The sequence below is a fragment of the Drosophila arizonae genome, chromosome 5, assembly GCF_054131065.1.
Source record: "Drosophila arizonae isolate 15081-1271.41 chromosome 5, UAZ_ARI_1.0, whole genome shotgun sequence".
NCBI lineage: Eukaryota > Metazoa > Arthropoda > Insecta > Diptera > Drosophilidae > Drosophila > Drosophila arizonae.
In genome coordinates, this window is record NC_142925.1 from 9726322 (window position 1) to 9749761 (window position 23440).

General features: G+C 38.7%; 2 protein-coding genes across 4 annotated transcripts in view; one reads left to right on the forward strand and one right to left on the reverse strand.

Moving 5' to 3' along the window:
* Positions 1-23440, reverse strand: part of Hs3st-A (Heparan sulfate 3-O sulfotransferase-A) — a 68131-nt gene that overhangs the window by 29493 nt on the left and 15198 nt on the right. Inside the window, exon 1 of one of the 3 annotated variants that reach the window (XM_089471102.1) lies at positions 9853-9875. The exons of the other annotated variants lie outside the window; for them this stretch is intronic. The gene's annotated coding sequence lies outside the window, so the exon portion shown is untranslated. Of the gene's footprint in view, positions 1-9852; positions 9876-23440 lie in introns of those variants that run through there. 3 annotated transcript variants of the gene reach the window in all.
* On the forward strand, positions 10116-14251 carry List (Lithium-inducible SLC6 transporter). The gene is made up of 7 exons (XM_018010411.2): positions 10116-10747; positions 11540-11914; positions 12006-12195; positions 12252-12534; positions 12643-12819; positions 13708-13808; positions 13891-14251. Exons 1-7 carry the CDS (start codon positions 10254-10256, stop codon positions 13960-13962), a joined length of 1692 nt encoding a protein of 563 aa, XP_017865900.1. The 5' UTR covers positions 10116-10253; the 3' UTR covers positions 13963-14251.

Consider the following 23440-nt stretch of genomic DNA (forward strand, 5'->3'; position numbering starts at 1 on the left):
TAAAAAAATAAATAAATTAAAGAGGAAATTAAATTGAATGGAAATAAAGCACAATTAAATAATTATTATAATAAAATGTTTTTTTTTTTTTAATATATATATGTATGCATATAATAAATTTGTAGTTTTTCTAAACACAACGCGTATGAGGAAACTAATTTAATGAACCAATAAATATTTAATGCAAAATCAAGCTAAAAACTTTATATCCGCATTTACTACTTAATCGAAACAGTTAACAATAAGCTCTAAGCTCATGCATTTAATGCCCAATCTCAACTGTAAAACCACAAAAATTCAATTACTCAACTAACTCCAGCTCGAGAGCTTTCTGAGTTGGCCACTTTCAGGCAGCCTTGGTGAGGCTTACAGCGACAAGTGCTGCGACTTGAATTCAAAGGAGTTAGCAGCAAACATGTTGGCATAGTTATTGGACCCGACACACAAGCACACACATACTAAAGCAGTTGTGTGCATAGGTGTACAATAAAAAGGACTGAAATCGTAACAAGAGCGAACGACCGCAGAGGGGGTCATAAATATTTGCGTTGTCCGTTTGTTGTTGTTGCTGTTGCTGTTGTGGTTATTTATATATATATATATATATATATATATATATATATATATGTAGATGGCGATAAGAGATATAAGAAATTGTTATGAGTGTCTCATTTAAATGATGCATCGATGCAGCTGACATTTGAAACCATAAGCATCACATATATTGATAACATATTTATTTTATATTTGCTTTGATATTATATTGTATATATTGTATATATGTCTCTCACTCTCTATCTATCTCTATTGCTATCAGCTTTGATGGCTTTAAATCGACTGTACCACTTATACCTGAAGCGTTTTAAATAAATTTTAATTAAAGCAATTGGCACTTGAAACAGAACACGCATAGAGAGGGACAGCAACAGTAATTACAGATTGAAATTGAGTGGAAGTGAGAGGCAGACAGTGGGCATGTGTGGTATAAAAAAAAGAGAGAGAGAGAGAGAGAGAGAGAGAGAGAGAATATAAATTACGTGTTGTTTGTGCATGAAATCAAGTGCTGTTGCTCTATGTTGTTGCTGCTATTGTTGTTGTAGTACCACACACACACACGCAACAAAATTAACAACCATTGCACACACACACACTCATTCGCCATGCTCGTGACAAGCTGAGACAAAATAAACAAACAAACAGGACACAACTTCATTTGATTAGGTTAGCAACAGGCGAACAGAAGCCATAGACAGTGCTAGCGAGAGATAGACAGAGAGCGAGAGAGAGAGAGAAAGAGATAGGGATAGCGAAAGCGTCAGCCGCTGAGCTAAGTAGATATATAAAGCTCTATCGCGCCCGCAGCAGTTTTCACGCTAGAAAATTGACTACAAACAGACAGCGAGAGAGAGAGAGCAAGAGAGAGTGAATGAGACAGAGTGAGCGCTCGGCAGTTAAGGTGTAGAGCGAGATAGACATAGCAGACTATTAGCAAACAGAGAAGCAGCATACAAAATGTGACGCTGGACAAATGAATAAAAGTTGCTTCTACTGAATTGTAATTAGATAGCAGACCCTACTCAACAAGCCCATCCATCCATTCGACTACACCTCACACACATACACACATACATAAAAATGTACATCATGGAACTCTGCTAGCTGTATGGCTTTAATAGTAGTTATTAGCCACAAAATGTGGCTTTTGGGCAGCTAAGCAGCACGAAATTAGATGGCATTCGCTTCTATAATCTGTGTGGCGTTTGTCATATTTGTTGCTTTTTTAACAACACACACACACACATACACAAAGAGAGCGAGTGAGAGAGAGGGAGAGAGTGAGAGCGTGTAGGCTTTTGATAAAATCCACTTGTTTTAGGCAACTCATCGCAATCCCCCAGCTATACGCAAATGCCCTCTTCAATGCCATTAGACGTCATTGTATTTAGCTGTGGTTGGGCAGCAGCCACGTCTTTGACAATATCCGAAACTTGAGCGACATTTGCGACACTAGCGGCATTGTTGGTGTGGGTGAGTGGGCGTGTGGGCGTGTGGACATGGCAGAGCGCGTCAGCTCTGCTGCAAATAAATGCCATTTAAGGCCTTAGCATGCTAAACGACATTAACGTGGCACCCAAGTGTCAGTTAACGCCTGTCACATACAACCTACAACAACAACAGCAGCAAGAGCAACAGCAGAAACATCAGCAACAACCGCAAAGTCAAGTTTTTGCCACTTCACACAGCATTACGCATACGCCGCATGAGCCGCAGCCAAAAAAAAAAAAAAAAACAGATTCAAGAACAATTACGCTAAGCATTTGTTAGATTTGTGCCTAGTATACAGCAAATATGACTGACTAAGAAATGCTCTATGAATTGCAGAAAAATATTTAAATTATATTTGAAATATAACATTTTACAATTTAAAAAAAAAATAAAAAAAATTAAATATTTTTGTAAGCATACTTTAAATATAAATTTAAACTTTATATTTTATGTATACATTTTTTATTTTTAAATTTTATAAAATATTAAATAATCACAAATTTTTTAGAAGATTAACAATAAAAAAATAATATATTATACATATATATTCCAAATTTATTAATGTAATAATCTTTTGTATAAAAATTCTTTAAAAAAATTGAATTTATACAAATAAAATAGCTTGAGATTTAATTTAATAAATTAAACTAATTTAATAAATTTTGTATAATTTGTTAATAAGAAATTTAAGAATTCCCAAAGAAAAGTTATACTTTATTAAAAATAACTTTAAAAACATATATTGAAGCTCTTTTTTAATATATTAAATATATATATTTATTTTTATGCTAGGACTAAAAATATTCTACCAAATTTTATACATATTTCATATAATTTTTATGTAAGACAATTTCTACTTTTCCAGCATTTTCAAACTTTTTAGTGTTTATGAAAAGTCTTCTATAGTATTTCATTACTTTTCTTATGAAATTGAAGGTCCCTTTTGGTTGCATGCTTTAAGCATACATCCACATAATAATATCCCTTCTCTTAACACATTTGAAGCATTTTAGTTTGTCGCAATTCCCCAAAGAACTGTCGCAAATAAAAAGTTGGTATTGTTACAATTGTTGCCCAGCTCCAAACATCTCACTTGTGACTTTGAAAAGGGGTTTTCATGTTCTGCTTCAGCTGCAGCTTCTCTGCTACTTAGTTATATTTTTTATTTTTGTGGTCCGAGTGGCTTATGGCCCGCTGTCAGTGCGCAAACAAATGCTGGATTGCAAGTAAATTGCAACAAATGTTGCACTTTGCACCACAGTCATGGCGTGGTGCACCAGGCACCCACAGCCACAGCCGGAGCCACAACTAGTGCCATAGCCATAGTCGCGGACCCGTGACAGTTTCAATGAATGCCAAATGCGAAATCACAGTTGTGCCACAAAATCTTGACAACTGCAGCAGCTGCCACTGCTGCTCGGCATGCAAATTGGCCTTTTGGCTTTCGTACTTCAGCTGAGCCCGGCCCCGGCCATGGCACTGGCCCAGGCATTGCTTGTTGATAAGGCGGCAAATAAGTTGCCAACACTTCCGAGACAATTGTCGGCACTGCACCTTTCCCCACTGGAGAAAGAAAAACCATCAAAAAGAACCAGAAGAAAACTTGTCGGCAAACAATGAAAATTACTTTTCATATTTAATTGCCTGGCAAAGGCGAAGACGAAGACGAAGGCCCAGGCAACGGACACAGTGCAAAAGAAAGCAAACAAAAGTGTCATATGATATTAAAGAGAACTTAAAGTTGAAATGGCAATTGGCATGCCACATGCCGCATGCCGCATGCCACACGCCAGCTGAACCAACTGTGCTGCAACACAAACACGAAAAGGCGCAAGTACTTCAAGCTCTTGGCCTGACTTCAACTTGGCCAAAAATTAGACGTGCTAAGCAAGTAATGGAGGCAGCAAATGCTTATTATTTGCATAAAACAAACACACACACACACAAGCCACACACACACACAGAGTAAGCTGCCCTGTCACAGGTAAACTCACATAGTCTTTGGGGCGTAAAAATGCAAATTTTCGTTGCAAATTTAAATGTCACCTAACAATTCAGTTGTTAAACTCACATTAAGAGCACGAAATGCTTGTCAGCGCAGCAGCAGCATACTTGCCACACATGCCACATGCAGCTGCTGCTGCTGCTGCTGCTGCTGCTACTGCTGCTGCTGAGAAATACAACCGAATTACGTTACACATACGCAGCGTGGTACGTGCCAAAGTAAAAACAATTTAACGAAAACTTATGGCAACGCAGCTGCAGTTGAAAACGAATTAGAGTCGCAATTATTTATTGAGTCTGCTTTCGACATTCATTTAGAGGTGAGGAAAACGAAGCTCAAGCTAAAGCAAAATCAATTGAAAGAAGAAAACAAGATTTTTTTTTTTTATTTTATATAAACTATTTTTAAATTTCGCAGAACACATTCAAATATATTATATTATATATCCCTTATTACTGTAAGTATTTTATGTGTATTGTTTTATTAGGCTAGAGCAACATATATTTAATGAAGATACATATACATATATTTCTGCTTTAAAAACAATTTTATAAAAGTTATATATGAATTATTTTTCATTTTAAATGTTTTTAGAATGAAATTAACGAGAATTTATATAAATTGAATATATTTTCTTGCTATATGTATGTATTTAATGTATATTATTTTAGTAAAACTATCAAGCTATATACATAAATCTAAAAAAAACTTTTGGAAAAATAAAGTACTATATTCAATAGGATTTTGTAATTGAATTTTGAATGGCATTTAAAATTTTCATTACAATTTGAATTATGAATTATAAATTCTGTTGCCAAAAATATATAAATACATTTATTCGTTCACGATCTAACACGATTGGTTTTTCACTGGCCGTTTGATAGAGTTTTTATAAGCAAACAGTCTTCTATGTACGAGCGCCCATCGTATCTCTCTCTAAATCAGGTTCGTGAAAAGAGGCGTCACACGATTAGTTGAACTCAAGGCGCTCAACAGAAAACGAATACGAGACGAACCGAAGGCTCTTGTTTAAAACGAGAGAGAGTATACGATTCTTTCAGTTGATCTCGCATGTGTTATTTTAGAAGTAAATCTTGCTCCAGTTAAATTTCTATGTACATTTTGTTTCAATTAATTAAACTTTAGCTTAAGTTCCATTTCGCACATTACTAATTGAATTTGCTGATTGAAACTCCCTAAACATCTCTCTAATTCACCTCAAACATAGCTCTACAGTTCAAGAGATCTCTTCTAATTGCTTTAGCTATGGCACGTACCACGCTGCGTATGTGTAATGTAGAAATGATATAAATATAGGAAATATCCCAAAGGGCTCCTAAACAGAACCTAGTCCATGCTGACCACTTAAACTACAGGGTATATAAGCACAGAGTACAACGCCTCAAGCTTATCATATTTAGGTAATTTTAGAGCGCCTACAGAACCAAAACCGAAAAAAAAAGAAAAAAGTGAAAGCTATAAAAGTTCGAGCGCAAAACTTTTTACTTTGGCGTTGTGAATGCGAATGTGGTTGCGAAAAAGTCAATGTTGTTGTTGTTGCCGTAGCTGAGGCATGCGTTGCAGCTTCTCAGTATTGCCATTCGATGTCAATTTAAAGTTTTTTATTTTTATTTAGTTTTTTCCACATCTACTTTTTTTTTTTTTGCTTTACGTTCGGTCGGATAAAGTTTCAGCAGCAAAGTTTTTCGCATTGTTAGCAGCGGCTGCCGGGTAATCGGACCTAGCCAAAGGCACCAGCCACAGCAGCAAAGGCAAGGCAAAGGCAATGGCAAAGGCTAAGGCTAAGCTTGGCATAATCGATTTGCTTTTGCCTTTTCATTTTAATAAGTGTTTTCTTTTTCTTTTTTGTTTTGGCGCAACAAAAAACCCTGGGCTGCAACAAAGTGCGGCAACAATTACGTGCGGCAAACAACCAAACTGCAATCGCCAATGCCAACAATGGTTGAAAGGTGCACTGAATAGAGCAGCGCAGAGGCGGAAGCGGAAGAACCAAAAGAAGAAGAAGTAGAAGAAAAGGGATAGCAAGTCGCAGCCAGAAGTTGCACAAATTGCCAATGCCAAACTGGGTTAAAGACTTCGTCTTCGTTTGTGCCACTTCCCTTGACATTTGGCAGCAGCAGCAGGTGCAGGTGCAGGTGCGGATGCATTCAACTGCAAGCTTCGCCATAATTGAGGCACGCGCAAAACAAATGCTGAGAGCAGCAACAGCAGGAGCAGCAGCAGGAGTCAGAGCAGCAGCACAAACAATTTCGGAACTGCTCTTATTTTTTGGGGCCACGCAGTTTGCCAACGTGCAGCATGCAACGTGCCACACACGAAAATCATTATTTATAATTTAAAATACGCATTTACCAGCTAAAATTGCATGTAACTAATTTATTTATGCATACTGCAACTAAACCGCAAAACTGGCTTAAAATAACAACAACAACAAAGAGATATATACATGATATTGCCTTTTATAATATATACATATAGATAAATGTATATATGCATATACATATACATATATATATCGCCCACTCTTTGTAGTTTAATTCAATTGAAGTTGATTAAAAATTAATTTCAAATTAAATGTGCGCTCAATGATTTTGCTCTTTCAATTGCCATGTATGAGGGAAGGAGAGATAGATAGAGACAGAGAGAGAGAGTGAGAGACAATGCGAGTGGCATCATTTGGCCGTGTGTAAATGTCAGGGCTTAGCGGGGTAGTTAAAGGCTGTCAGCAAAAGTAAAAATTCGACACGTTTTTTCCCCCAAACACACACATGACTCAAATGGCAAAAGTTGCCACACACTCACACACACACATACACACAACTTATACAATGCTGACTAATAAGTACACGAGCAGCTCAAGCGGAAACGGAAGTTGTTGCAAAGTCCGTTGAAATCAATTTTAAAGGTAAACTTGTTACAAGTTACTGAAATACAGAAACAACTACAACAGCAACAACAGCAACATTTTAGCAAACGCAAAACTAATTGCAATGCTCATTATACCCAATATACCGCGTAAAACATATGCATGCCCTTTGAGGTATATCAGGCGTCGAGTGAAAAGCTCTTAAGACTGAACAACGTCTGTGGCAGGAATTTACTAATAAGGTACATTGCTGTAAAGTGCTAGGAAAGTAAAGAAAAATCTACTTTAAATTGAGAAAAGAATTTGAATACTTGGTGAGAAAAGGAAACATGTTATATATAGATTAAATTGCCTAAAAATATTTATAAAAGGATAAAGTATAACTCGCAAATAACTGCTGATGTCTTTCTTTCACTCACACTTTGAGAAAAAACTCGGAGAGCAACAGATTGCTTCGGTTCCTCTATGAGTTCATTCGCTATCGGAGAGATTACCGACCGACTGAGTTTCATGAAGCCAACGGTCTCTTGTGTATGTATTGGTATGTGCTGCATGTCTTCTATCTGTCTGTGAGCATGAAGACTATTTGCTCACTCACTACTGAGTTACATTGAGCGAGCGACAAATGGATCGTTCCTTAAACGATGTTCTGAAAAGAGCGTCATACGAATAATTCAACTGAAGCAGTTCCAGCGAATAAGTTCATAAAGGAACCCCTCAAATACCTATACATGCCAAATGGATATGTCTAGCAAACAGATGTCTCTCTATATATGCAAATATATAATCCTATTATACATACATATTTATGTATATAGACCTACCTCATATTTAGTATCATAGACATTTACAGAGCATCTACCAGTCGTACACTTATCACCTAAGCCCAGTTGTTGTTGTTGTTAATGGGCCTGCTAGGCAAATCGTTGTTGTTGTTGTTGTTTTGTGCAATTGAAGTTGCAGTTGCAGTTGAAGTTGAAGTTACAGTTGCTCTGGCTGTTATCGATTGTTACACACACACACATACATGCACACACATGTAGCACTCATATATGGCATATGCAGTACGTGCTCCAGATGCGCCCCATTAGCGTTTCGCATGCCCCGGCAAAAGTTTCCAAATTTATTTGCCTCATTTTGTGCACATTGTTTGGCTGGCTGCTTGGCTGTTGGAATCTGCGTGTTGTGGCACGCTAAAGTTGCAACGCCTGCAGCCTGCAATTAAAAGTGAGGTAATGCCCAGCACTACCCGCCTCTACCGACCTCTATCCACCTCCTCATGCCCTACATCGCCCTGCTACTCTAATGTACAGCACTTTAATTAACTTCCCCAGCCCGCAACTAATGCCAATTTATGTGCGTTAATAAACGCTCAATGGAAAAAGGCAGAACAAAAAGAAGACGGGGGAGGGGTGGCAGTGGAGGAGAAAAGAGTTTAAGGATTTTGCATTACCCTCAATTTCCAGTCAACGTCTGCAATCAGCGTTATCAAAGCCATTTAATTCTTCGAAATCTGGCCAAAGTTGTTAAAAACCCATTTAAAACTGTCACCATAATGAACGTTCAGTAGTTACCATCTTCCGTGCACTTGAATTCCATCTTTCCGTTCCATTCCGTTGCGTTCCGCCTTGCGATTCGCCCGACTGTTGCTGCAACTGCAAAATGGCAGCTGCACACGCCCACCCAGCCCTGCACTGGGGATGTTAATTAGAAAACTCTTGAAAATGATTAAAAACTTTCGTGGCTGTCAGGCGGCCAAAAAGAGTTGCCAACTTTTGCTTCCTGCTGTAAAAATGAGACGACGCTGTACAGGAGATGATGAAGACAGACAGAGAGGGAGGGAGAGAGAGAGAGGTGGGCGGGAGACTGAAACAGAGAGCGATAGCGAGACAGAAAAATGAGCTCTGTATTACGTCTGTGCTGCCATATACTTAAAAACTTTGCTCAGGCTCTAAGCTGCACTTGGAGAATCGGCGGCATATATATATGCAGGTATATAAAGATAGCACTTAGGGGGTAGCATCAAATCCCTGCTGTAATATACTCGTATTTTTAAGGCATTATTTATGCTAGTGCTGACAGCGAACACTCTAGATAATTTGGAAATGCAACATCACGCTATACAGCACGAGAAGTTGTATGCTTTCTTTCCTATAGCAGTTGAGTATACCTCTAGATCTAGACGCACTTGTGAAACGTTTGCAATCGAAACACAAGTATTTTAAGCCTCTGCCATCAGAACTATTGGAATTGAAAGATTTCACTATAGCGATAACTGGAACATTTAGAATCGCAACAGTATGATATATTTAAAAGCTTGCCACAGTAGCACACAGATGAGTTATACTAGAACATTCGGACCCGAAATTATAAAACTTTTGACGTTTCTCATACTTTTTCAAAATTGTAGTAAATATCATAAAAATAATCTCATGATATATGATAGTAGAATAGACAATAAAGTCAAGTCTTCAATTATAAAAAAAAAAAAAAAAATTAAGACGAATATACACATTTATATACATACATATATATGGATATAAATACAGTAGAGTCTCAATATTATTTACAAAGAAATTCAAATTATCGAGAATTATTGAGAACGAATTTCTTTCAAGATGATAGCATTTTTTCTCAAATTATCGGGGTACGAACTATCGAGACTCGCCTGTACTTATAAAAATTTTAATTTAATTTAATGTGAGACCAAAATAAACAAATAACTTAAGTTTTTAGCTTCATATATGAGACTTGCTTGAAGACATTTAGCTAAAATTTCACACATTTATATTTTTTTCTAACATTTATATAACAATCAGTGCATTTGATTATTATTACTCTAATTGAATAAGTCGTGTGTCAATTCACAAAAATGGCATAAGACACATCTAATGCGCCGCAATAATAGGCTTACAAGTGTAATACAGCTCGGCGTTGTCTCGAATTTTCAAGAGTTTCAACTGGCAATAAACATATGCACTCTAATCAACGGTTCGCACGTCTGTGATGCTGCGACACCTGCCTCAACTGCCCCACCTGCCTCAGTTGGCGCTACCCGCATGGCATCTTTTATTAGAGCCAATTAAGTGAAATACTGCAAATAGACATTGAGATAAAGATAAACACGAGATACTGGCAGAAACCAGATAAACATGAATACACAAATCTCACAATGCCAATTGTAACTGAAATCAGCTAGAGCTATCTCAGCGGTTGCGGTTCACTTGAGCTAAATTGCTTCGATGTGTGGAATCAGTTGACAACGCGACCTCAAAGTGTGCGCAGTGCAGTGAAAAGATCAAATTATCGTCGACAATGTCCCCGAAGCAGACAGAGCTTAAGTCGGACGAGAAGCAGAAGTCGAAGGAGGAGTGGGGCAACGGCTTGGAATTTCTCTTCTCCTGCATCTCATTGTCTGTGGGCCTGGGCAACATTTGGCGCTTTCCCTACATTGCCTTTCAGAATGGCGGCGGCACCTTCGTAATACCCTATTTGATAGCACTCTTGGTCATCGGACGACCCGTTTACTACTTGGAGATCTTGCTGGGCCAGTTTCGTGGCGGCGGCGCACTGCGCGCCTTCGATCTGGCACCGCTGCTCAAGGGCGTGGCTGCCGGCCAGGTGCTGGCCACAGGCGCCTCCATCACCTACTATTCGAGCATCATGGCCCTAACGTTGCGTTTCCTGCTGGCCTCGTTCAGCGCCGAGCTGCCCTGGAGCAGCTGCCGGCCGAGCTGGGGCAGCGACTGCCACGATGTGAGCGCGGCGAACGCCAGTGGCAAAATGTCACCAGCTCAGCTGTATTTTGAGTGAGTGAAAAGTGTGAACTGAGAGGGAAAGAGACAGAGAGCTGCGCTTGCAGTAAATTCCCTCGAGCGATTTATGATGCGTTCATATAGTGTATGTGTATGGTGTATTATAGATCTGTTCTTGAACCAACTGTACTGAAATGTTTTAAGGTCGCCAGGATTAGTATTTATATGCATATATCTATATATGAACATATTCAAATATTCAAGTAATAATCGTATATATGCATGTAGACCATATGCATCAGACCATAATCAATGCCATATCGAACCAATCGAATTATTTATGAATTTTTGCATATTTTCATGAGAGTTATGTGAAATATTTTTTAAATGAAATTTGAAGCTAAAAAAAAATCATAAAATTTGTGTAGTAATATATAATTTACATTATAATATTCTCGTACGTGTTCCTGTCACGTATATAATATATAACTTATGACATTTATGAACATTTTCCCACACAAAACCACATAGCAATATCTTTTGCATCTAGTGGGTATGTATATTAATGTTAATAAGCTTAGGCAAATCAATAATAAAATTATATGTATGATGATAAAGTATATATATTTATATTTTATAAAGCATTAGAAAGCTAAATTCTATTATCCTTTAACCCTCAAAATTAGGCTACCAAATGGCTCTCTTGAGATTATATATTTATATATAATGAATATAATTTATAAATATATAAATATACTTATATACTTGACATATAAATCGCTATGCATACAGTGCACACTAAATTTCCCCATTCAATTCCCATTTCTGTATTAATCCTCTAAACAGACGTGAAATCCTCCATGAGCTGCCCAACTTGGATGATGGCGTGGGCGTGCCCAATTGGCAGCTCGTCGCCTGCTTGGCTGTGGCCTGGCTCATCATTGGCGCCGTGCTCATACGTGGCATCAAGAGCAGCGGCAAGGCCGCCTACTTTCTGGGCGTGTTTCCGTATGTGGTGCTGCTGGTGCTGCTGTTGCGTGCCGTGACGCTGCCCGGCGCCTGGTCTGGCATTGTTTACTTCTTCAAGCCACAGTGGAAGGAGCTGCTCAATCCGCTGGTGTGGTATGCAGCTGTTACCCAGGTCTTCTTCTCGCTGGCCATTTGCTTTGGCACCGTGATTACGTACGCCTCCTATAACAATTTCCATCGCAATGTGTACAAGTAGGTGCCATGAATGGACTTGACTCAATACGGTCCAGCAGCTATACCAATCTCATCATCTCCCCATCTCCATTTCCATCTCCATTTGCAGCGACATTGTTATCATCACAACAATGGACTCGTGCTCCTCGATAATTGCCGGCTGCATTACGTTTGGCATTCTCGGCAATTTGGCCAAACAGACGGGCATCACGGACATTGGCAGCGTGGTGAAGGGCGGCACTGGCCTGGCCTTCATCTCGTATCCGGAGGCGATTGCCAAATTTGAGTATGTGCCACAGGTAAGCTATCGAGAGGAGGGTGCGCCGTGTGCGCTTTAAAGCACAACTACCTAAAGATGTTCGCGGTCCTTTTCTTTCTGATGCTATTCGTCCTAGGCATTGGCAGCACCGTCGGCATGGGCTCCTGCATCTTACGCGTCATCCGCGACCAATTTGGCAAACGTGCCGGCCCCAGCTGGGCCCTCGCTGGCGCTCTCGTTGCACTCGGCTTTGGCGTGAGCATCGTCTATGTGACGCCCGGCGGGCAGTTTATAGTCAATCTGATCGATTTCTATGGCGTCTCCTTTACCGCTCTCATACTTGCCATCGGCGAGCTGTTGGCCGTGGCCTGGTTCTACGGTACGTTTGTGTCAACTCTAGTATATCCTTTCACTACTCCACCTGCACCTGCACCTCCCACTCCTCCTTCGCCTTCTCTAACTGAATGTGCTTCTCTTTTCGGTTCAGGCGTGCGTCGCTTCTGCGCGGATATCAAATTCATGATGGGCATCGAAACGGGCTGGTATTGGCGCTTGTGCTGGGCTTACATTACGCCCGGCCTGATGGCCGCCGTGCTGCTCTACACGCTGCTCAACATGGAGGAATTGACATACAAAGGCGTGCCATATCCACGTATAGCAAACGGTAAGGCATTTCACAGTCCACTGACAGCACAAACTGGAACAGTTTGTAGCGTGCACTCGAGGAATTTCGAAATAATGCTATCCCAAATGCACTCATTAATTGGCTATTGATTTGCACTGCTGGAATGCCCTCATTATATGGCCTATCATTGAGATTAACATCTAAATATTTAATGCATGGCTAAAATTGATTGAGAATCGTAGTCAAGCATTGGGATATCGAGCCGAATATATCAATAATGAATTCATGCATTAATCTAATGGATAGCAAATAGTTTTCGCGCTTGATATATGCTTGCTAAAATATGTATACCATTCCGTAGTCCGTCAAATATAGTAAAATATCCCATTCATTGTCTGTCAAGCTAAAATACCTTGTCTATAGTCTATTAATATACTTAAATCTAAATATATCCATATCTAAATATTTTTAGTTATCAGTAGATTAAAATTGTATAGATATATATCAAACATACAAAAGGCTTATATGTAACTAGAAATAAATAAATAATTCCTTTAGATTTTTTTTTTACAAGCCCATATAAACAAACAAAATAATAACAAAGAGTCAAAAATATATCTGTATTTTTTGTAAGTTCATAAAAACAATTCAATATAAAAACAACAAAAATAAATAATAAAAAATATAATTAAAAATATTATCGAAAACAATTAAGTTGAATTAAATAATAAATGAAATATACTTTTGAAATTTTTTATATGATGAAAAAAATTAAATTAACTTAAATTAGATTTTTAAACGTCCATTTGCCCTTAGTAAGTCCACTCCACATTGATTTGATTATAAATATACTTCTATTTTCTATTTTATTTATATTTATATATTATATAATTAATATATATTTATCTCAAATTTCTTTGCTTTCAGTCTTTGGCTACATCTTGGCTGCCTTGGGCCTGTTGCAGCTGCCGGGCTGGGCTTTCTATGCCTACTACAAACAGCGTAAAAATGGCAGCACTTTTTGGGAGGTAACTAAACGCAGCTATAAAATAGCAATAAATATATCTCTATAAAAATCTACTTTAATATTCAACAACTTTTGTCTTTCAGCGTCTTTGCGCGGCCAGCCGACCAGCCGAGTCCTGGGCCCCAGCCATTGCACAGCTGCCGCAGCAGCAATAGCAGCATTTGCCATCGGCTGACGTTGCGTATACGTAATGTGTTTAGAGCATGTGTCAAGTGCTTATGGAAGTGTTTAAAGCACGAAAAATGCAATCTTTTGACACTGTCCAAAAAGAAAAGAAAGTCAAGCCAAACAACAAAGTTCATTGTGTGCTGGGTGTGTAAACACACACAGCAAATTTACTAGACAAAAACCAAAAAACAAAAAAAGATTGAAAGGCAAAAAAAAAAAAAAAAACTGAAAACTTTATATAGACACACACGCACATTAAATACTCTTTGTGACATATTTTGTGCCGTTGGCTGCATTTTTATTATTATGAATTTAATTTCGTAGCTAAAAGCAAAAATTATGTTTTTTTTTTTTTTTTAAACAAAGTTTTTAACAACTAAGTGAATAGAATATGAATGTGGCTGCATTTTATAGAGTTTTTAATGAAAGCGCTGCAAAAGTTTAAATGCTGTAAATGCGAGAGTATATAAAATGCTGCTGCTTGCAACTAGAGCAACAACAACAACAACAACTACAACGAGAACTAGGAGCAACTTGAACAACAAACAACTCGAACAACAACAATATGGATAAACTGAGGGAGCAGCCAACTGCAAACGCTTTTAATTACCCCAGGGCGTGCCTTGTGCCACGTCAACAGCATACAGGATGCAGCATGCGGCATGCGGCATGTGGCATGCAGCAATCGTGCCCTGGCGCAGGATGTGGCATGTCAATGGGTGGGTGAAATAGCTAAAGCAACTGCAGCCGTAGAAATGGAAAATGAAAACTCAAATATGGGAAGCTCTATCTGAAGCTGTGCTTTGTGTGTGAGTGTGTGTGTGTGTGTGTGTGCGTGTGTGCGTTAGCTTGAAATGCCAGACATGTCGGCAATGCGGAAATGCGCAAATATCAAATGAAAACAAGCGACTGAAATGAACGAAACGTTAAATAAAACATTTTGCCCATCCGTTGTTCAACTCATTTAGAGAGAGGGAGACGAGAGAGAGAGAGAGACAGAGGTAGATAGGGCAAGCGAGGTTTATGTGGCTGAGCTGCTGCTATGACACGGGACAACAAATCAAAATGGCGCACAAATGGCCATAACTGGCATATATGATTGTATGCGTATGTGCGTGTGTATGTGTCTGCCTGTGTGTGTGTGTGTGTGTGTGACAAAAGTTAAAATGTAAATATGCAAAAGCGAGGCGTGCGAAAAACTCACAGTTTGGCATTGCAGCGCTTTTAACTTATGACAGCGCATTGCTAAGCCTGTGTGAGTGTGTGTGTGCGTGTGCCAATATCTGCTTGTGCGTGTGTGTGTGTGTGTACGCGCTTCAGTTGTCAAAAAGTGACAGTGTTAAATTTTTTGCGCTTCTCGTCAGAGCTAGCAAAGCGCTTTTCTTGCCGCCTTCATTCACAGCGCTTGCCAACAGCAGCAACAACAACAACAATGACAACAAATACAACAACAACATCAAATTGAAGTGTGTGTTGACTTTGACTGACGCGTTGTTAGCCGTGAAGTGTGGGTGCCCTGCGACGTCACAGCCTTCTGGCATTGCGTGCTCTTACAGCCGGCGCACCCACACAACAACTACGCACACACACACACACACACACACAGATATACACAGAGCCTTACACAACATATATAAATGGACGGCGTCAAGTTGGTTGCGTTTTTGAATACCCTGTAAAAGTGTTGAGCAGTAGGGATGTTTAAGCTTCAATAGTTTTTTACAGTTTGTATTTTCTATATAGACTCTTAGACTCAGCTGCAAACAGCACACTCCAAAGAATAAAGTCAAGAGAGTAAAACTTAAATCCCAGGTAAAATTGATGCATTTTCCAGCTCTTGATAAGATTTATTAAGATTACTTTATAGCAAGAGCGAGAGAGAGAGAGAGAAAGAGATATACAAAGACATAAAATACATATAAAGCTATGCTGTTGAGACAAACAACTTAAAGACAATCTAAATTTCTACTCGTTCCGCTAATAATGTCTAAAGCTCAACTTCCAAATACTCTATACATAACTAAAAAACAACAAATAGATCTTTATTTAATTTATATTGAAAATTAAAAAGTGTTCATATACAAAACCTATGCAAGACCAATAAAAAAAAATTCTCTGATCAATTTTTAAGATCTATAAAAATCAACACATTATCAATCCATTATCGAACTAACTGATTACCATACAGACTTTAACTACTTCCCATGTGAATTTTAATACTATTATAACATATACTATATTAACTAATTCAGCATAGATATTTACAGGGTATTGCGGAACTAAATCACTTTAGCTCGTTTTTCTTTTCTTTGTTTATTGCTTTAACGATGCGCGTAAATCTTGACATACTTTTCTATCCAACTAGGGCGACGCTAGCAGCCAAAGGGCAGGCCTTACACATATACTGACACATACACACACACCCATATATATTTATACACTCACTCTCACACATACACACACTTAGGCACTTGCGCGCGCTTTATTAGCAGCGCTTGTAGTTGGCAAGCCAGCAGCTCATCTCAGCCATAAAGTATGCTTCATATGCCATGCAGCTGCCACGCACACACACACACAAACACACACGCACGTTCATATATTAGACAAGTGGCACAGCTGTCCACAGTTGACTGGCCATTCATTCAGTTCCTGCATCCATTTATGTAAAGTGGCCCAAGCTGTTCAGAAGTCTACCTGAGCTCAACCTAACCACCTGCCCACCTGCACACCTGCTCACCTGCTCAACAGCAAGTTTTGGACATGTGCCTCGTACTCTTGATTATGAATATGAAAACGACTCCGAGAGCTGATGGCAAAAAGTTGTTGATAAAATTCTGATATGCACTTCTTGGGGTACTCAACAAAGAACGAGCTTCGGTCGGTTTATAGACATGCAGCTAAAACGTTTATCGTGCAGCCACACTGAAGACTTTGTCGTACAACGTGTTGTATGCTTAATGCCAGCAGCAGCAGCAGCAGCAGTAGCCGAATGAAAACCGGCTTCATCTTTGTTGCGCTGCATTGCTGCTGCTTGGCTTATGGCCGACTTGAATGGCCAGTTAAGTGCATAACAATTTCAATTTAATTGCATTGACGGTCGAGCAGAGCTGAGATCGATGTGGGCTCATTTCATATGTGTCGTCCTTTTTGTGGCTTTGTCATTAGAAATTAAGGGCCAACAACTTGCCCAACTGCTGTCCAATGTGGGACAGTTCTTAGGTTAGTTTGTTAATTAGCTAAAGTTCTTGTTTAAATATACATTATGCACTGTATGTATTTGTATATGTGCGGTGTGTGGACTGAGACTTTGTCGACTTCCAATTAAATCAAACTTTGCTAAAGACTTGCCCAGCTATTATTACTGGTTAATTTGGTCTAGACAACATAAATTTTTGTTGCTACTTGGCCTTGGCATATTATCTAATTTACGTCTATTTACGACCAGCGGCTGCCGCTTATCAAAGTCACAATAAATAAAGAGAACATCGCTGATGAACGCCCACACGCTACGAGCTGGTCTGGTCAGGCGTTAGATGACCCATCCCCATTCCCACTCCCACCCCTTGGTCCGTCGCCCTGCTACTCCCTTGACAATTTGTGGGGTCTGCGCTAATGCCATTGCAAAGCCAATTACGCTTATTACATAATTTAACAATAAGAACAACAGCAACTGGCATTTGGATAACCTAAACAAATGCTGTTTAGCGATGTCAGCAAAATACATCATAATAAATTAAAAAAGAAAAAATTTCTCTCTATGTGTTGGTTGAAAGTAAGATACTCTTTCGAAATCGAATGATAATGCCAACAGTGATTGAAGATTTGTAGTAGAGGTTATTACATAGATAGCAGTTAACAGTTGTAATAAATGTAAATAGTGGAATAAATAGAAATTAGTAAATATTAGCAGGGGACACTATTATTAGTGATAATATGATAGTATATGGTAATATTAAGAGTAGTAGACAGAAATAGCTGTAGTTAGTAGTAGAAAGTAGTAGACAGTATAAGTGTAGTAGTGCTAATAGTGAATAGTAGCAGTATACAGAAATAGTAGTAGATAGTAGTAGTAGTAGGCAGCAGTATATATAAATAAATAGTAGTAGACAGTGGCAATATACAGAAATAGTAACAGTAGGTAGTAGCAGTATACATAAATAGTAGTAGACAGTAGCAGTATACAGAAGTAGTAGTAGATAATAGCAGTAGCGAGTAGTAGTATACAGAAATAGTAGTACAGAATAGCAGTATACAGAAATAGTAGTAGAAGAATTTGTAAATAGTAGCAGTAATAATAGAAGTAGATTGTTATGATAGGAGATGTGTAGTAGACTAATAGTAATTCTGGTAGATCGAAATAAAAGTAGTAGTAGGAGTAGCTGATATTATAGTCTCGGTCCTTCTAGGGTAATGCTTCTTATAACAAAAGAGTAGTCCATCTCAGAAGGGTAGAATACAAAAAAATAAAAATAAAAAAAATACATAAGGACAACCCGAAGAGTCCCTGGAGTGCTTCAACCGAGAATTGCGCCTCGTACTGTTGGGAAATTTAGGCGTTTGACGAGAGCAAGGGAAATCGGTAAAGTGAATAGGGATTTGAATGACCAAAAACAGAAGAAGAAACAGAAACCCAAGGAGAAGAAGCAGCAGGAGCAACAGCAGCAGCAGGAGCAACAGCAGCAATAGCAACACAAAAGTAAAGTCAAACAATTAAGAAGGCCTAAAAGCCGTAAGAGCTGCCACAGTTTTTAGACAAAAGCCGCACCCCATTTGCCACACCCAGGCAACTAACTAATGCCCAACCAATAGATGGAAAACAGAAAAGGAAAAAAGAAAGCCAGAAAAGAAATGCAAGGGAATTGAAAGGAATGCGTAGGAGCAGAACGAGCAGCAAGAGCGGGACTCAAAAGGAGTTGCCATGCGTGCTGACAACATAATGCGAATAATGTGGAAAATATTTTCCATGTCTGCTAATGTGTGTCTATATATATGTGTGAGGTGTTACGCTAGTGTGTGTGTGTGGGTGGGGGGCCAGACACCAACGAAAAACAGCGACAGTGAAATCCTATTAAGAAGTTTGCTATCGCAAATTAAAATCTAAATGCGCCAACCGAATGACGGCGACGTCTGCGCCGCGGGAGGGTACTGAGACGCGCTGGCTCAAGCAGAACAAAAGACGCTACGCCCACAGCAGCTGCCACGCCCACGCACACATTCACTAAGGGAGTCGTCTGCTTACATTTTGAATTATAAGCAAGCGAAAAATTTAATAAAGGTTGTCCCAAAATATGCACGCCAAGGCGAAAAGGCATCCTCAAGACGACCGCAAGACGTCGCGCTAGGCAGTCGAGGGGATGGGAGGGGGGCAGGCAGTGGCGTGCAGCGCCAGGGGGAGGCGCTGATTGTAGGATTGACGAGGACGCGAACGCGAACGCGAACGTGGCACAGACTATGACAATGTCAAAGAGTTTGTGCACGCAATGTGGGCGTGGCAGCTGTGGCCCTGGCCCCACAGCAATGAGAACAAATGCTGAGGACGACGGCAAAGTTTTCACTTTTATTTAAATACCCTGCAGCAGGGTCAATTTGCTATGAAGGCCTAAATGGAAAGAAAAGTTGTGAAAGTTTCTAGAGTTTATAGTAAAGTTTATAAATATCTAAGAGCTGCAAAAGTTGCATACTAATCAATATTAATAACTTATTCAGGCTCATATTGCTTATTGAATATTAGGCAATCTAATAAAACTTTTTGAAGATTTTTTATAAACACATTTCCCATTTACAGTTCAACTTTATATATATCTACTATTATTAATAGTCCAGCTCTACGACACTAAAATAACTGTCTATATTTATAATTAAAACCCTAGAACACAGATCGAGTTCTCAATTCTCTACTTTCAAATTAGCTTTGATTCCAAGCACATAAACAGAAACATGTCATTTAGGGTACTTAATAGTCGTTCACTTTACATCAGCAGAAACTCATATTCGTTTTTCATTTTAACTGCCAAATGGCAAAAGTTTTCCATTTTTTCTTTTCGTGGCCTTTGTTTTCTTGCGTTGCCATTCGCAACTTTAAGTCCTTATTAAATTGTCTGTGAAAGTGTATATATGTGTGCTTCTCTCTCTCTCTGTGCGTGTGCGTGTGTGTGTGTGTTTATATATGAGTTTTAGCTTAGCCAACAACAGCAACAATTGACAGCAAAACAAACGATTCTCATTGTCAAGTGTGTGCGTCAACCTTTGAGCCTGCCTGCGAATGTACAGCCTTAAAACGTGTCTGAGCGTTTCTCTATTGCCCAACACACACACACACACAAAGACACCAAGCCTCCACGGCCACCTCTGCCTGGTGTTATCCTTTTTTGTGACACAGCTCGCTTTAAATTGTATTGTTAATTCTTTTGGGGTAACCTCTTTTACGTCAATCCGATTTCGGACCCCAAACAGGAAGAGAGCACGGAAAGAGCCCAAAAATGGGTAACAGAACTTTTCATGTTTAGAACCTTTGTGCGCGCTATGCAAACATTGCCTGCCAGTGACAACAATTGTCATTTGACCGCCCGCAACTCATCTCTGCTCTCTGGCAGCCCTTGAAGCATTCAGCTTGAATTGCAACAGTTTGTGGCAATAGAAACAATGATTTGGCCATAGTACAAGTTACCTTTAACTACATCTCTATCTACCTATAGTCCCCCTATCTCTACCTCTCATTCACTATCTCCCTCTCTCACTCTGTCTCTGTCTATCTCTAGCTCTGGAACATCCGCTTCTAGTTGTAGCATTTTTTTACACCATTTGCATATTCCTATGGAACACAGTTTCCGGTTCCTCTGCGCCTCTTCATCTCCATCTCTCCCTCTCCCTCTCTTTCTATTTACCTTACAGCATTGTTTACTTGGCACTGCTCCATTCGGTACCTCAATGCGCATAAATCAAGCGCCAAGCACAAATATTTTGCCAGCGACAACAAATATATAATGACCGCTTCATACCCCCAACTCCCGCATACCTGTACAGCTGTAGCCTCCTCTTTAGTTCCCTTACTCCTCTCTCTATCTCTCTCTCTCTATCGTGCTTTTTAGAGCTAGTAATCTATGCGCTGGCTGCTGAGTTTGTCCGTCGCATTGACTGCATTCACAGTTATCGCATTTCCTCCTATAAATACTCTTATTTGTAAGATAATACAAAATTGTCTTCGCGTTTGTTGTTTTTAATGAAAATAGTTGTCTCAATTTTTTTTTTTTTTATTCTTTGAGTTCCATTATTCTTTAGAAATCAGATTTGATTTCAATCAAATACTATCAATAACTTAAAGTTCCTTACAAATTTCATATCATTTACTATCATCTTGTTCAATTTACCTCTTCTCTTTCAATGTTTTCATAAGGTATGTAAATGGGCTTTGTCGCATGAAGTCCTTTATAAATTGGACCCCATTTGTTATCAAATGTTTGAATATTTTTCGGTTACCTTGAAGCTTATTCAGGAGAACTCGTCAATTCTTTACATTTATATACAATTCTATTTTTAGACTCAATGCTTCTTCATTTCATTTTCTTTTGTTTGTTTTTTTTTTTTTTTATTTCATATTTTACATCAATCTCCTATTTCATATTTAATATTTAATATTTCATATCTCCTATTTCATATTTCATATTTTATATTTTATATATATTTTATTTTATTATAATTTATATATAAATATATTATACTATCCATCCTCTATCTATATACCTCCTCATTTAAATGTTTTCTAATTTTCATAGAGTATTCCCTCTTCTGCTTATCTTTGTATCCTCATTTTCGCACCATTATTTGTCGCTGTGGCTGCTTTAGTTTTATTTCTTTCGTTTTTTTCTATTTGCCTGCGCTTTGCTGATTTCATTTTGATTACGGCAAATTGTTTTTAGTTGCTGTCGTTTTCCGTTTTCCATTTTCCTACTCTCAATATATATGTATATGTATATGTATATGTATATGAATATGTATATGTATATGTATATGTATATGTATATTTATGTCCATTTAAGCTCTTGGTGCCCTTTTGCCATTTTTTGTACCCATTTATTTGCATTTCTTGCATAATCATGGTCTATTTATATTGCTCTCTATCAACGATCAGCACCATAATTACTTTTCCTGCTTATATAGCCATGGGCATTGCCCAATACAATAATATCGCCGATAACTCCAATACAAATAAATATGGCGTGTGACCTTAGTGTGCGCCAGTTCATCAAATGTGAATAAACATTTCGTTGTTTGCAGTGTAATTTGGACCCAAAATAAATGAATACCGTTAACGGTAAACGACTTATACAATGGATTATGTGAATATTGGATAATGATAATAGCACCAGCTGCTCGACTACAAGCTACCGCGTAATTACTTTTGCTATAAGCCTGGCTAGTTGGCTTATTGTATAACACCTCATATATGGGCCACTCATTTTTTTTTTATTTTTTTATTTATTTATTTTTTTTTTTTTTTTTTTTTTTTTTTTTTTTTTTGGCTAACATTTTCTAAAGCGTTTTGTTCGCCGCAAAATGCGCAAATTGCAGCAACAATTTTTTTATTTTTAGTTTTATCCCAATTTTCGCATAACAAAAGAATTGGTCGAGGTCACCGGGTACGTGCGATGGTTTTCAAAATGGCGCCCGGCAGAATAACAGCGAAAACAAAAACAACAGCGAGAACTTCTACCAAATTAGTCGCTCTGCATGCAGTTTTTTGTTCTATTCCGAAAATTTTTTGTTCGTTTTGGTGTTATCCCGAATTGGAAGCTTCGTTTTTAGTGCCATTTATTGAAGGCCCCTTGATGTAGCCGCAAGTTTTTAATGAAATCAACTTAAAAAAACGAAACAGTTGGAGAGCCCCAGAAATCCTTTCAAGTGCGGCAAGAGTTACTGTGGCACCGCTGCCGCAGCCCCATTGGATGCCTAATGAGCAGCCGACTTCACTTTAGTTTTTCACTTCACCTTAATTTGCGTCTGGGTTTTTGCCGTCTACTCTTTGGCCTGAGTGCAGGCAGTTTGCAAATTTGTGCACTCCTCTGTCTGCCAGTGTCGTGATCCGGCTGCTGCGCCTGCTCCGGCTGCTGCTCCATCACTTCATTCGCTAACGTTGCATCGTTGTAATGCAAATTGGTTTCTGCTGCGCCTCCTCGCATCTCGCATCTCGCATGTTGCCCCAGCTGTCACGTTGACATTTGACATTTCTCTATGCATTGCTGCTGGTTCAGATATCAATTTTAAAAGCTGACAAATTGCAATGAAATGCGTCGCAAATTGATGTGAAATATGATAGAGCGGGAGAAAAAGAGAGAGAGCGAAAGAGGGAGAGATAGGAAGAGACATAGGATGGAGTTGGATGACGTTTCTATCAGGGAACAACTAAACAAATTATTGCGTGGCCCCTTGCCAATGGGCATGGCAAATGTGTGTCTGTGTATGTGTGTG